At 38.0% G+C, this 13995-nt stretch overlaps 1 protein-coding gene across 1 annotated transcript in view; it reads right to left on the reverse strand.

The window, feature by feature from the left end:
- LOC122842049 (potassium voltage-gated channel subfamily H member 1-like) overlaps window positions 1-11337 on the reverse strand; it is a 67958-nt gene extending 56621 nt beyond the window's left edge. The window contains exons 1-2 of the mRNA XM_044135555.1: window positions 11114-11337; window positions 3516-3639 (exon numbers count right to left, since the gene is read on the reverse strand). Of these exons, the coding sequence (XP_043991490.1) occupies window positions 3516-3639; window positions 11114-11186 (197 nt within the window). The 5' untranslated portion in view covers window positions 11187-11337. The remainder of the gene's footprint in view (window positions 1-3515; window positions 3640-11113) is intronic.
- Between the last annotated feature and the right edge of the window lie 2658 nt (window positions 11338-13995).

Consider the following 13995-nt stretch of genomic DNA (forward strand, 5'->3'; position numbering starts at 1 on the left):
GAGTGGCTGCAATTAGCCGCTGAACTCTGCACACGCACTTTAATCATTAAGATAATCACCCGGGGCTCTCGACTTAATTGACGGCTATTTAAAGTTTATTGTAACGACAGACAAACGAGAAAAAAAAAAAAAATTTTTGTCGGTTCGTCACAGCTCGGCCTTTGAGCCTTGTCGGCGTCGTGACTCTGTCAAAGTCGATCAGTCAACAAGTCTGTCACTTTGGCCCACGCTAATATCTCCACAACTCTTTGGAGGGTTTTCAAGGAAACTAGGTCAATGATCCCAATTCCCAAAGAAAAAAAAGAGACTTTTCCTGGAATGACAAAAAAAAAAGAGAGACTGTTTGGTTGTGTTGCAACTATCTTGACAATTAAATCAGTTTGTTTTCTTTAAATAATTGCACTCCTACACATATAAATCCACATATAAGTCCATATAAATGAGGGGGAAATATTTCCACAAATACAACTTTCGGGCCTGCCTCATTTGTCCCTCTGTTGTTCTGGAGCGCTGCCTTCCAGGCACCTTCCTGCAGAAAGAGGCTATCGTGTAAACACAGGAGAGAAAACACTGCAGCTGCAGAAAAGGTCCAGATTGGCGCATGCTTCAAGGCTCCTCTGGCTTTTAATTGACACTGTTGTTGTTGGTTTTTTTTTTCGTTTTATTTTGTTTGTTTGTTTGGGTTTTTTTTTACAATGAGCCATTAAAATCAACAAGAACAAGAGCCAGAGGGTGTTCAGTTTTTCAGTATTTAAGCATGTAGGTGGAGCATTTATATCACTGTCACTAAAGATTTAAAGTCTCAGACAGAAAGAAAAAAAACAAAACAGAGGAATTCAAGTTTTATGTTTTAACAAACTCAATGATTAGTAGTTGAATGTGTTTTTCTGAACAATCACTCCCTGTGTGTTTTTTTTTTTGTTTTGTTTTTTTAAATATTACTCTATATGCATACTTAAAACATTTAAACACACTTCTCATTTGGACTTACTAAAAAAAAATGACTGAAAAGCTTATATTGTGTTCTTAGCTGAACTATATAAACCGTGCCTTTCTAAGATAAACTACATCCAACTTCCATGTGCTGCGTTAGGATTTGATGTGACAGACCAAGACAAACAGCCCATGCGTCAGTGAAGGAAAAGGAAACGATTTGTAGTTTTTAACATTCATTTTACCCCTACGTAAAATTCGACGTATAAAGACTCAAGAGTTTGTTAGACGAACAAGAAACACTTCGCCAATATGGCCGTTTTGTATCACTGTTGAGAAGAAAGCAATAATAAAATAAATAAAATAAAAAAATCTCAGTTTGCAGTTTGAGTCATGAGGGAAATAGGAAAGGCCTGGAAGAAGGTACTCTGGACCAATGAGTCCGTAATTAAATGCTGTGTCAACATCTAAACCACTGTCTGTGGTGGAAAACTAACACACCGCATCACCCTGAACACACCATTCTCACAGTGAGCCTTGGTGGTGGCAGCATCATGCAGTAGGGAAACTTTTCTAAAGCAAGGACAGAAAAACTCCTTTGAGTTCATGTTAAGAGTGATGAATCTATTACAGGCAGAGATTCACCTTCCAGAAAAACAACAGCCTTAAACACAACAAGAGCAACAATGGACTGGTTTTGAAGTTGTGTTTAACAATAGTAACTTAATAATAATGCTCATTTGACTCATTTGCAAATGAACTACAAACATTTCAAATGCGATTGTCAGAGAATCAGGTGCAAGTGCAGGTACGTGTTTAGTTTTCTTTTTACTTTTAGCTGAGACGTATAATTTGGAACCGAAAAGTTAAACGTGTTTCTTGTCCTAAGTTTGCAAACCAGTCAGACTGGGTAACTGCTAAGCTCAATAAGCAGGCTAAGAGCTGATGACAAAATATTTTTTCCCCCCACATTTTATACTTTAAAAACAATGTAGCAATGTGTTAACTAAAATATATGATATAAATTTGTTTGTGGCTGCGCACAAATCACGAAAAGAACAATAAATACATGCAAAAATACAACAACAACAAAAAAACTCTTCAAAAGTATCACTGCAGTTCTACCTCACAAGATGAGTTTGGGAAACATTTTCCTTACTGATATCTGTAAGGATCTGGGTTTTGGTGCGCGGTTATTAGTTAATTTAGTCCCTGTGTTATCTTGTGGAGTTCCTGATTGATCCCACCTGTCTCTTGTTCCCCTGATTATTTCCCTTGTGTGGTTTAACCTTGTCCATCTCCTCAATTCTCATCTACTAACCACTTTGTGACGCTATCAACTTCAATCTTGAATGCCTTAGTTGAATTCAAATGTTATCACAGGAACACATAATTAAACAAATAACTAAGCTTCAACTATCAATGAGATGCTAATGGAAGAAATTTTGTTTTCTCAAACTCCAGCTGTACTGTTTTTTTAGGAACTAAAACGACAGTTTTAGGCTCATTTCTTAAGCAGTGCAGGTTTCTACAAAGTCACGGGATCACTAGTTAGTGTCGGTTTAATGTTTTGGAATGGCCCAGTCAAATGTCAGACCAAAATCCAACCAAGAATCTCCTGCAATATTTGAAAAATGAATGTTCACAAATGTTCTCAATGAGGTTAGTGAAAGGAACATTTGAGAATTGCTTCCGTCGTCGTATTTTTATTTGTAATAATAAAAATCAAACCGGGGATCCGTTTCTCTTTACTTCACATTTATACGCTGCTTTCTGTTGCGGAAAAACTTTCCTACCAATCATATTCCTGGATATGATTGGATATATTTTTAGGAAATAATGGTAGTTCGCTATCCCATTTCCTACGGCTGTGAGACTACACAGATTTTATTGCAGACATTCAGTCCCGCTTGATTAAAACAGAAGAACATTTTAAGCAAATCCTATGCCAGTCTTCATAAATAGGGTACAGAATCAGAACAAAAAAAGAAATCCAACTAAAAACACAGTTTGAAAGATATTCCTGGAATTTCACAGCTGTTTCCACTGGTGAAATACTGACCAACTTTATTATATTAAATCAAAAATAATCTGTAATTGAATATGGATAGTCTAATAGAAAGGCTTTCAAGACATTTTTTGAATTTACATTAGAGAATGTAAAGGTTTACAATGAAGGTGCGCCAATTGCAGTTTTCTGGCTGATCGCCGATTACCAATCTTTTTTGGTAATCTGTCTTTTTTCTTTGTCCAAAATGTTTCTCAATAGAGCAAGAAAGAAAGTTGTTGCGTTGGCAACAGTGGGGTCACTATTGTTAATTGTAAACATGCAGATATAACTTGGAGGGCTGGGCTGTCAGTCAAACCTTTCTCACCAGACAGCAAAAGAGGACAGTACTTGATTCTTACACATTTGCTAAGCTAGATAAGATCAGTGGATAAGACATATGTAATATGCATGTAATAATCAGCCGATCATCAGTCTCCCAATACTAAGGAAATCATCATGGATAAATCAGTACACCCCTAGTTCACAAACTTCAACATCGTGATTTATGGGCGTACATCTCGTCGCCCCCTACCTGCAGGTGCTGCTTTTCTGCATCACCTCCGCCCTGTGGTACCCCGACAACTTGCAGAAGCCATCGTTGCTGTAGACGATGGGCCAGTCCACTATCTGAGCGTTGCCCAGGACAAAGTTGGTGTCTGTTTTGAAGAGGACATGAAAGAAAAAATAGCAACTTTAGATGACAGGGTGCTATCAAAAGCCATCACATCCACAAGCTAAAATGATGTTTTGGCTTAGGAGAAGGTTGAGATGAGCGAGTCCCTTGGAAACTCAAAGGAAATCCAACTTAAAAACATCTTTAAACCAGAGTTAAAAGCTAAATATGTCTTGAATCTGTTTTTGTAATTACAGACAGAATTTTACGGTTCAAAAGTATTTAAATATTAATTGGTTAGCTAAGGTACATCCTCATAATTTGAATCTGTGAAAGCTGTGTGAAACATGGATTTTTATTGAAAAAGTGTGTTTACACAGTAACGCTTACGCCATTAGTTAAAAGTAGCAAATACGCTGCCTTTGAGTGCCAAAACGCTTTTAAGTGGTTGCCATCAGGGTCTCTAATCGTCTACGCCTCATTAGATTCTTCACACTGGGTAAAACTCTTGCTTTGAGACCAGAACACCATAAAATCAGCTTTTCTTTTGTCTTTCTTTTAACTTTCTCTGTAGAATACACAAAAAACTCTCCTTTTGACTGCTCTTAATGCAGAGTGTGTAAGAAACCCAATTCATCATTTAGCCAGTTGTGTGAGGTTTGATCTGATTGAGGTTTCTAAGTTGAACGATGTAGAAACCTAAATATTCAGACACAGATACAGTTACAGCTTTGGTCAAATGTTTGTGTTCATTCATCAGGGGGTTGGAACGCACTTTAATTTGAGGATTTTTAGTTTATTTGATTTTTATTTGCCGAGGGCGGAAATGATCATACAGCAAACAACTAAGATGAAGATTTTTCATCATGTGAACGATTAGGTAGTCTTTTAATTTTACCAACATGTTTCTTCTGAGTGGCGATAATATTAAACATTTTGGAGTCCTGACCTAAATATGATAAAAGATTTGTTCAGAAAGCCAAAGATTAGGGTGATGGTAAGGAGCCCTTCCAACTTCGAAGGCTTGAAGCTCATCATCAAAGATAAATCATCCAAAAACAAAGCTTGTTGGTAGTTTGAATAGGGTTTTCCTGTTGATTTTTGAGAAGAGTAGGTTATAAATGGCTTGTAATGTGTCATTTTGTTATTAAACTGTGAACAAAATAAAATGTTTTTCTAAACTAATGATTGTTTTAGGTCGTTTTGCTGAGTTTTGAGACATGCCTGTCTCACTTCCAACCAGAAACAAACTTGGTTTGGATGAAATTCATTTTAAATTTACATCAGCCAGGGGTGCGAGTCATTTTGCACTTAACGGCAACCTCAAAAACGTTCTATCTTAATGCAAGTTACCGCTGTGGAAACATTATTAAGATTTCAAAAAGCGTCTGGCATAAATGTTACTGGATGTTGGACTGCTCTTGCACAGAAATAACTAGGTTGCCATACTGGCATAGAGCTGGTTTTAACCCTACTGCTTAACTTTTCCCTTTGAATTTAAGTTCGACAAATGTCGAAGAATCTGACAACAACCATCCATCAGTATATTTGGGACAGTCAAGATGAGCCTTTAACTGTGCCAAGCAGTCAGGATGGAGGTGAAATCACCGTGATGTGAGGCTTTTTTGATGTTAGTCTAAACATTTTCTAACTTTGCTCCAAATCAACAAATGGATGCATGAATTGCGACGCAGTCAAATGTTCCCTAAAGACAATGTCACCAAAGACAGGCCCAACTTGGGCTGAGAAGTGATAAAGCAGACTTGGACTAAGCTTTTGGAACGTTTTAAGTCATGTTGATAAAATTTATTTAAGTTGTTCAAGTGTACAATCATTCCACCCTGGAGAAAGAACAATTCTAGTAAATCATTAATAAACTTAAAACTCATCTTGTTGTCATGTTCGTCTGTCAGAAATCCTTAAATATTTATTTATATTTCAGTTTTTGGCTATTTTTGGCTACCAACATGTAAATCTCAATTGTTACACTTATTAAAATATGTTTGTATTATTAATTAGATTGACCAAACTTTTGTAGCAGAATAAAACATTTGCACCTAATTATTTGGCATCTTCCGACTACATTTTAGGAAAATTTGCAGAGATAAATACTTGAAGGAAAATCAGTCTTTTTGTTTTGCAGATATCCCAAAGGAAAAAAAAAAAAGTTAAACGTAGAATAAGGGTCGCATTCTTTTTTTAAAAGCAAATAAAAACAAAACAAGCATTTTAAAATTAATTATTCTAATTTTCACAGATGAGATTGTGAGTTTTAGTCTAAGAAGAACCTTTTTATAGCTACTACAATGTGGCGATAAAAGGGTTGGTAAAAGAGCGGGGAGGCGGGAAATATAAAAAAAAAACTGGCCACATAAAACGGAAAACTTTCATCGACACAGAAAGTCACAGCAACACAAACAGCAACTTAAAGCATCAGCACAGTGACAGAAGATGATCCACAACACATCACATGCCCATGTGTCCTTCACAACAACAGCCACATGCATGAGGGTCTTTGTGAGAAATGGGGTTGGAACTGAAACTCTCTCTGGCTGACTTAACTTCTGGGAAATACACGTCATAGAAACAACTACAGAGCTAGCAAGGCGCAGAGAGATACTGAAATAGGGAGCACTCCATGTTAAACTTCACAGTGTACCTGTCTGTCTATGTGGCAGTGTCCAAACTGAAATGTTTGAAAAGAAAAGAAAGTTAAGAGAGCACAGGGAGAAACATTTGAATGAATGAAGCATGTCAGACAGAGATGACGATCTGCAATAAACAAAAGACACACAGCTCTGGATCTTTAATCCCAACGGAAATTCAAGTGCTTCAAATGTTTTCCATTAACTCCCTGTACGTTTCCAGGTAGATGCAACATGGTAGCTTTATTAATATTAAAAGTCCACTGGTTATCATTTTCGTGGCCGATTGTCGATCTGTGGTCTTTATAAAGCGTTGACCTGCTAATCGCTGCATCATCTGAATCTCATTAAGAACTGCAATTCACAACTTCAAAACGCTTCTTCCTGGTTTCCTGCTATGAGCGGTCAATAATTAATGTCACCAGGAGCCGAGGCAGCGTGTCCCACAGAGCAAGCAGTCGTTGTGAAGCAGATTTTGTTTTTTTTTTGTTTGCTCCTATATTAAAAAGCACATAGAATAATTGTCAAATTGATGTGCTTAAGTCTCTCGAGCATTTTCTATTAGCAATTAGCAAAGTTAGCGCAGCTAGCATTGATTAAACAGAATTCTTTCAAGAGACTGTCAACCTTTTTCTTTATTGAGAAACTTCCAAGAGGCTGAAACCATTCCCAAATCCAGGATGTTCAATGACAGGCAAAAATTAGAAACTCAAAATGCTAAAAAAAAATAAAATAAAAATATTACAAAAATTAGTATTTTTTTCAGCCTTCCTGTTAGCTAGTGAAAGTCTCACTCTCTCTCACACCACCAGAATGAACAGCTGGAATATAGTTCTCCAACTATTAGCATTTCTCTTTCATTTTTAAACGTAGCAGAGATACTGAATGTGGGGCGGTCCTCTGTAGTTGGCAACTTCATTAACAATTTGTGTTGTTAGTTTCACCAAATTGGCTAATTGTGTCACACGAACATCATAAAACACTGCCTGAAAAATAGAATGTCTACATCTAAAGTAATCGAAATAACACAGAGGCAGACACTAACTGTCAGTAGGGGTGAGTAAAGCCAAAAGCCACACAATTACAGTGTCATATATAAATATATTCAACCTTAACTTAACTCTGCTAGCTGCATTTTCCCTCTATGAGCTTTGATATGAGCTGCTTAAAAATGTGCTCAACCTGCATGCCGAACAGAAGAAGTGAGAGCAAAAATCCTGACAGATGTTATAAGAGCAATTACAAACCGTAACCCATTGCAAATTTATTTTCAGCCCTATTTCTTCAACACGCAAACAATGGTGCCAGAAATAAATAAATAAATAATTTAAATGACGGTAAACAGCAGAACCTGCAGCACGCAGAAGATGCTGCGCAGGCTTCACGGCTTTAGCTGCCAACGTTTTCTTGGCTGCTACTTTTGATGCAACAGAACCCGGCTATTTAGTGTTGATGCGAAACAGACGCGGCAACACAAAAGTGAAACCGCTTTGATTAGAGTCCAAATTTTACTTCTTTATTTTGCTGACAGGGGAAAAAGAAGCTCTCATGAATAAGAGTACCGTATTTTGTATTTAAGAAGCAGAAAATATACAATTTCACTTGTTTTGTTTTTTTGTTTTTTTTGGAAGGGAATCCATGGTGTAAAATAGCTTTACAACAATATGCCGTTTTGGGGTTAAACAAACATTTATAGTCACTTTCAGAAGAATAAAAAGTCAAGCCAAACATGTATCAATCAATCAGAATTGGGGCATTTACTCTCTACTTTTACCAGTGATCCGTGAAATGATGAAAACTCAAAGCAATTCCATCATTTCATAATTTCTACTTTATTGACACACAAACCTATGTAGTTTGTTGCAACTTTCTTGAGTTGAATGAAAACCAGACAAAGATTAGCGATCCATAATCTAGTAATGCCTTCGTTTTCTGTTTGATTTAAATCTAATACTTCTATATGAAAAAGCAGGAGCACATTTTGTTCTTTTCTTGTGGCTTATGCCCTAGAGGAGAAAAAAAACCCAACAACTAATCAATCAAAACTGGAACAGGCAGGTCAGACATTAGAGAAAACCAGAAATCAGCGTCAGCCGGAGAAAGAAAACAGAAGTCTGATTGATGAGTCTGTGGCAACATGAAAACACTCTTCTCTTGGATTATTGGTCTCCATTTCCTGTCCCTTTGGCACGACACAGAAAACAGGTTCGACACGTGTAATTGTGTTAAAGCTGACCCACTGCAGATTCAGCACTGATGTCGAGGGTGTGAAAAAGCTCTTTATCAGGCCGGATCCAATAAGACCCAACAAAGCCCACAGATTTTTAACTTTTTCATTTTTTTGCAAATTAGCTATAAAAATCAATAAACTGGTTAAAAACATAATTTTTTCACAAAACAGAGACAGATGTGGACAATTTTCTTGGACCCTTGGTGGAAAATAAATTGTCTTCATCGCAGCCGAATAATCTGAATTTGAAGACTTAAGAAAAACTAGGCTTTGACTTCACCATATTGGTTTAGAGGAGGGTCAAAAATCCACCTTAGGAAATATTTTTTCTATTTTTATTACTGATTGCACAGTTGTTAGCAAATATCCCTTTAATATAAATGTAACGTATGTCTTGAATTTGTACTTTACTTTTGAAATTATTTTGTTTGTAAAACGTTGAATTAAAAAACTATACATTTCTGCTTCCTTGGTGTGTAGATGTGACAGCACACATAGTTCGACCCTTTTCTGTCAGGTTTCTATAGCAACAGTTAAATGGTTTGCTGATTTGTTTGTAAGTGAAGCCACCAGAAAGCCTCTTCTGTCCTACCTTCACAAACGTAAGCACGTGGAGTTTTTCCAACTCTAGTGTGGCTCAAGACTATGAAACACTCCGAGTGAGATCAGCATGAAACTACGAATGAAGATGTGAAGAAGCGCATCCTGCCCACTGTTAATGTACAGTGCAGAATCCATGATGCTGTGGGCCCATTTCCCTTCCTTAACTCCATCTAGAGAGATTTTGTGATGAGGAACGTGTGAAGATTTCTTTTTTTCTAACCTTATTTTATCTTGTGAGAAAAGTGCTTTCCTTTTTCACAGAGTGTATTGCGTGTGTTTTGCGTGCACAATAAGCGCTTACAAACACAAAGTCATACTCATCAAAAATCTGCTTTAAAACTGCACGTCTGAGTTTAAGGGAAGTCGTTCACTCATCATTTCTGTTATTTGAGAGCTACAGTCTAAAAATGTCTGTAGAGCCAAAGATCTGTAGCAATTTTTAATTAGTGGTAAGAGACAAACTACTGGCTAGGAATGTAAAAATCAATACGTTTAGGCAATTGTGATGAATTGCTTATTTAGCAGCAAAAGGAATGAAGTTCCTTCATTGCTTTACGAGCTCCCACCCACCACTGTCCCGGTGGCATCCTGCAGATTTAAAGATTCATGTTTTTTTTTTCTTCTTCTTTGGTTTATTTGTAGCAATAAAACTGCTTACTAATCAATAACCACAAGCTCATAAGAATGGATTTTTTTATTTATTGTTTTTCAAGTTTGGATTTATCTTTTTAATATTTGGTAAGATGTTTGTTTTCCGTCATCGCGTATTTTAATACAGATGTCTTTTTAAATGATGGTGGCGCTGAAGGGTTTGCTCCTGACCAAATGATCGTTTCCTCTGACAGAAAAAGCTGCGACCGTGGGATGTGTGCACACATACATACATACATATATGCATACATGCATACATACATCGTGGCTCACACCCAAAACCACACTAGCATCCCTGCTTCGGTTTCACAGATCACTGCTCAGTGTTACACCTCTCCAGCTCACCCTGCCACTTTCTATTTCATCTAATAAAGGCCAAAGGGTGACAGGAAAACGATGCACAGGGCTTCCAATTTTCACAATACACTTCTGTGTCCAATATGATGGATTATCTATTTTCTATCAGCAAAAAAGAAAAAAAAAGAAAAGAAAAAGCTTGATTTTTCTTTTTTTTTTTCAAGCTAGAAATGGATACAAAAACAATTCACCCTTCTATTTAAGAGATTTTTTTTTTATGCTTTGTGAATAAAACTGTGATTATGTGTCAAGGGTTTAATCTGAATCCGTTTTATCCTGAAACAAAGTCTGTAATTACTTGTTTAATCACACCCTTTGACAATCAGCAGCATTCTACAAAAACTACAGGGGTTTTTATTTTCTTTCTTTCTTTTTTCTGCCTGGGTGAGCAGAATCTGTTGTTTAGTTAAAGCTGGATGTTAAATCCTCTTAACAGCTTGAGGCATTTGCAACAAGGGCTTAAGTTGAGTTTCAAACTGCACCCTGGATGATGATGATGATGATGATGATGATGATGATCCCCCCCAAACACCAGGAATGACAATGAGCTCTACGGCAGTTCTGCACCTTTCTGCGTGTTACCAGACAATCAGCACCTTGTAAGGTGGAAATCCCTCTCCGTCCCTATCTGGTCCATACGTTTCTCAGCGGAGACTTCCTTCCACTGGTCTTATGTAATCAATGTAATGATTTCAGTGACCTGCTGTCTCTCCATGCACTGCAGGGACTAAAACTGGTGCTTTAAATAATAATAAGAATAAGAATAATAAAAACCTATTATTCTGAAAATAGATAATTACATTAACAAGAACTAGACACACTTGAGTAGTTTTCTCTTACAACTTTTTTTTTCTTCTTTTTCTTCTTTCAAAGAAAGAAATGTTGGATTCTGTGCAACTAAGCAGCCTCCTGCTTCCCTTCGTTGTGTGTTTATTTGATGCTGTCTAACAATTTCTGGCTACATTGAGACCTTTGCTAAACTGTTCGCACCTTGCAGGTTAGTCTACCGTGATAGTGATCATCATCCTTACCGTTCGACCGTCTGACAATATTCTCCAAAAAAGTATTCTGGGGGGCCACAAGTCCCCTCCGCCCCCCCGCCATCCTGCGGCTTCACTCAGTCCTCTGCAGAAGAAAATGTACCCCTCAGTGCCTCGCTGCTCTTCATGCTTTCTCCTGTGTGTGGGGTTTTTTTTTTTTTCTTTTACTGAGGGAGCTGCGTGCGTTTCGGAGCTGTCTGCTGTGCTTCGTTAGCTTCCACCACCTCCTCCTCCTCCTCCTCCTCCTCAGCCCGGTGGGATGCGTTGGCGCCTCACGCACCGCCTCATCATGCAGGAGTGGAAAACAAGACCGGGACGCACCGCACTGCACAGTGCAGGAGGGGCAAGCCTGCGAGCCGAGCCTGGAAGGTCCAGGAGCGCCATCTGCCGGATCTGCTACAGTTCTTTCAACAACAACAAAAAATAATTAGAATGATAATAATTTATATCTCTAAAAAAAAATATATATATATTATTATCATTTACAACCACAAGCTTCAATATATTTTATTGAGACGTAATGAGAGTAATTTAAATATGTTGAAATGAATTAATGTGTTTGTCCTCTGTGCAAATCAAATTCTGTAAAGTGTGGAGTGCATTTTCTATTTAGCCCCTTTTGTTGCGAGTCACTCTATTTCTTTCCTAGCTCACCTAATTGCAGTTTTGTTCCTTATTTAATATCAAAACAAAAACAGCTGCTCTGTAGCTGTACTACCCACACTGTAAAATGTAAAAGTAAAGTGTACTCAAAAAGAAAAGTGACCTGAACTCATTCCAGCTTAGTCTGTTGACTATACTAACTTAAACTTAGCAAAGACAACTTTCTACTGAGGCAAGTAATCAAACTCATCAGCAGCAAGTAACCCGAACTTGGAGTTATGAGTGAGCAAAACGCATCTGCATAACCAGCAAAAAACTCGGCATCATTCGGCAGCTCTCGTTGAACGCACATGCGCATTGGACACTGACAGTGACGGCGTGTTGAAAGAAGCTCAAACTGTCAACAATACGGCGGTTGCTGCAGCTAAGTTTTGTCACGGTAAGTCCCACTGTTTTTTAGCAAACTTATATTCGTTATCTCGGCCGTATAATTCATCCGTAAGTCCAGGTTTTGAGGTTAACTTTATGTGTAATGATTTAGCGATGCCTGGGACTAACGTTAGTCGAAAATATCATGTTTATTTAGTGGCAACAAGATGGAGCGACAGTGCAAAAAAGCTGTCCGGGGCGCAAAACAAAAAAAGGAAAAGGGATAAGGATAAAGATGTTGGCGGGTTAAAAAAGCCGCTGTACTGTTATAGAAGGCTTATGATGAGTAGACTGCCATAGGTGGGGCAGCTGTAAACTGTAGGAGAAGCAGCCGTGATTAAGAAGTGTAGGGTCACCAGATTTGGGTTTCTGAAAAGGAGGACACTTCTTTTTTTGTTGGCGGGGGGGTAGAATCGGCGGACACACATGCGCCAACGGGGGGTCGGTGGGGTAGAACCAGCGGTAGCACAAGAAATCGGTAGCACATGTGTGTACATGTTAGCACATGCGTGTACATGTTAGCACATGCGTGTACATGTTAGCACATGCGTGTACATGTTAGCACATGCGTGTACATGTTAGCACATGCGTGTACATGTTAGCACATGCGTGTACATGTTAGCACATGCGTGTACATGTTAGCACATGCGTGTACATGTTAGCACATGCGTGTACATGTTAGCACATGCGTGTACATGTTAGCACATGCGTGTACATGTTAGCACATGCGTGTACATGTTAGCACATGCGTGTACATGTGCTACCGATTTCTTTGCCATACAAAGAAACCTGGAATGGAGTAGTGGAACGGAGTGGCAATGTACTCACAATGCACTGTAAGCTATGTAATGTGTTTTGAGGCAGTTGACCAAAATCCCTAACGATTTTTAAATTCCCCCCGGACATTTTTTTAGGTCTGAAAAGTAGGACATGTCCGGGAAAAAGAGGACGTCTGGTCACCCTAAAGAAGTGTTACGTTGATATGTAATTGTGGTGTTGCTTCTATTGTTGTTAGGACTGCGAAGACCCAGATGTGTCTCACACCCCCATTGGGATCCTGACCATCATTCCTGAGGACAGGCAGGCCTCCACTGACTCACTGCACCTCCAGTCTTCAAGTACTGCCATCATTTTGGAAGGAAGTCTTGTCGTGAATGATCTTGGGAATCTTCCACATGCCATGTGCTTGCTCTTTGGACTTATTTATACTCTGAATTTGGAGTACCCTCAACAACTGAAGTACAGCTTTGACTTCATCCAAAGGGTGCTTCTCTCACTTGGACATAAATCCCTAAAACCAAAAATACAATCACTCAAAAATCTTCTGATGCAATGAGTGAATGTGATGTGACATTATGGATCAACGTTGATACCTTTACCCTTATTGGAAAAGTGATTTTTATTTCTTGTTTGATTCTTTTTTTGTTGGAGAGAGCATCATTGCATTTGCAGACTACTAAATGGTTTTATGTTAATGAGGAGAAACATTACTTCACTTCACTACTTCACTATTTACTTTATCAATGTTATGATAAATGTTAGGCTCTAGTATTGAGAATTGAGTTTTTGTTTCACACCAGTCAACTAAGACATTTAAGCAGGGATTCTCAAAGTTTTAAAGACTGAGGGCCATTTGAAGGATTCAATATTAGATTGAAGGCTACCCTAGAAAAAAAGTCGTGTCATTTTTTTTCCTTAAAAAAGTCTAAGAAAAACTTTGTTTCCAGGTTAGTGTGTATGTAACCACACTTGAGAAACTTGTATTTAAGGTAAACTTGTTTAATTATTAAACATTTTTTTCCATTCAAACTGTCTGTTGGCTCTTCGTTCCAATAACTTAA

This window comes from Gambusia affinis, linkage group LG13 (genome assembly GCF_019740435.1).
Source record: "Gambusia affinis linkage group LG13, SWU_Gaff_1.0, whole genome shotgun sequence".
Taxonomy (NCBI): Eukaryota; Metazoa; Chordata; class Actinopteri; order Cyprinodontiformes; family Poeciliidae; genus Gambusia; species Gambusia affinis.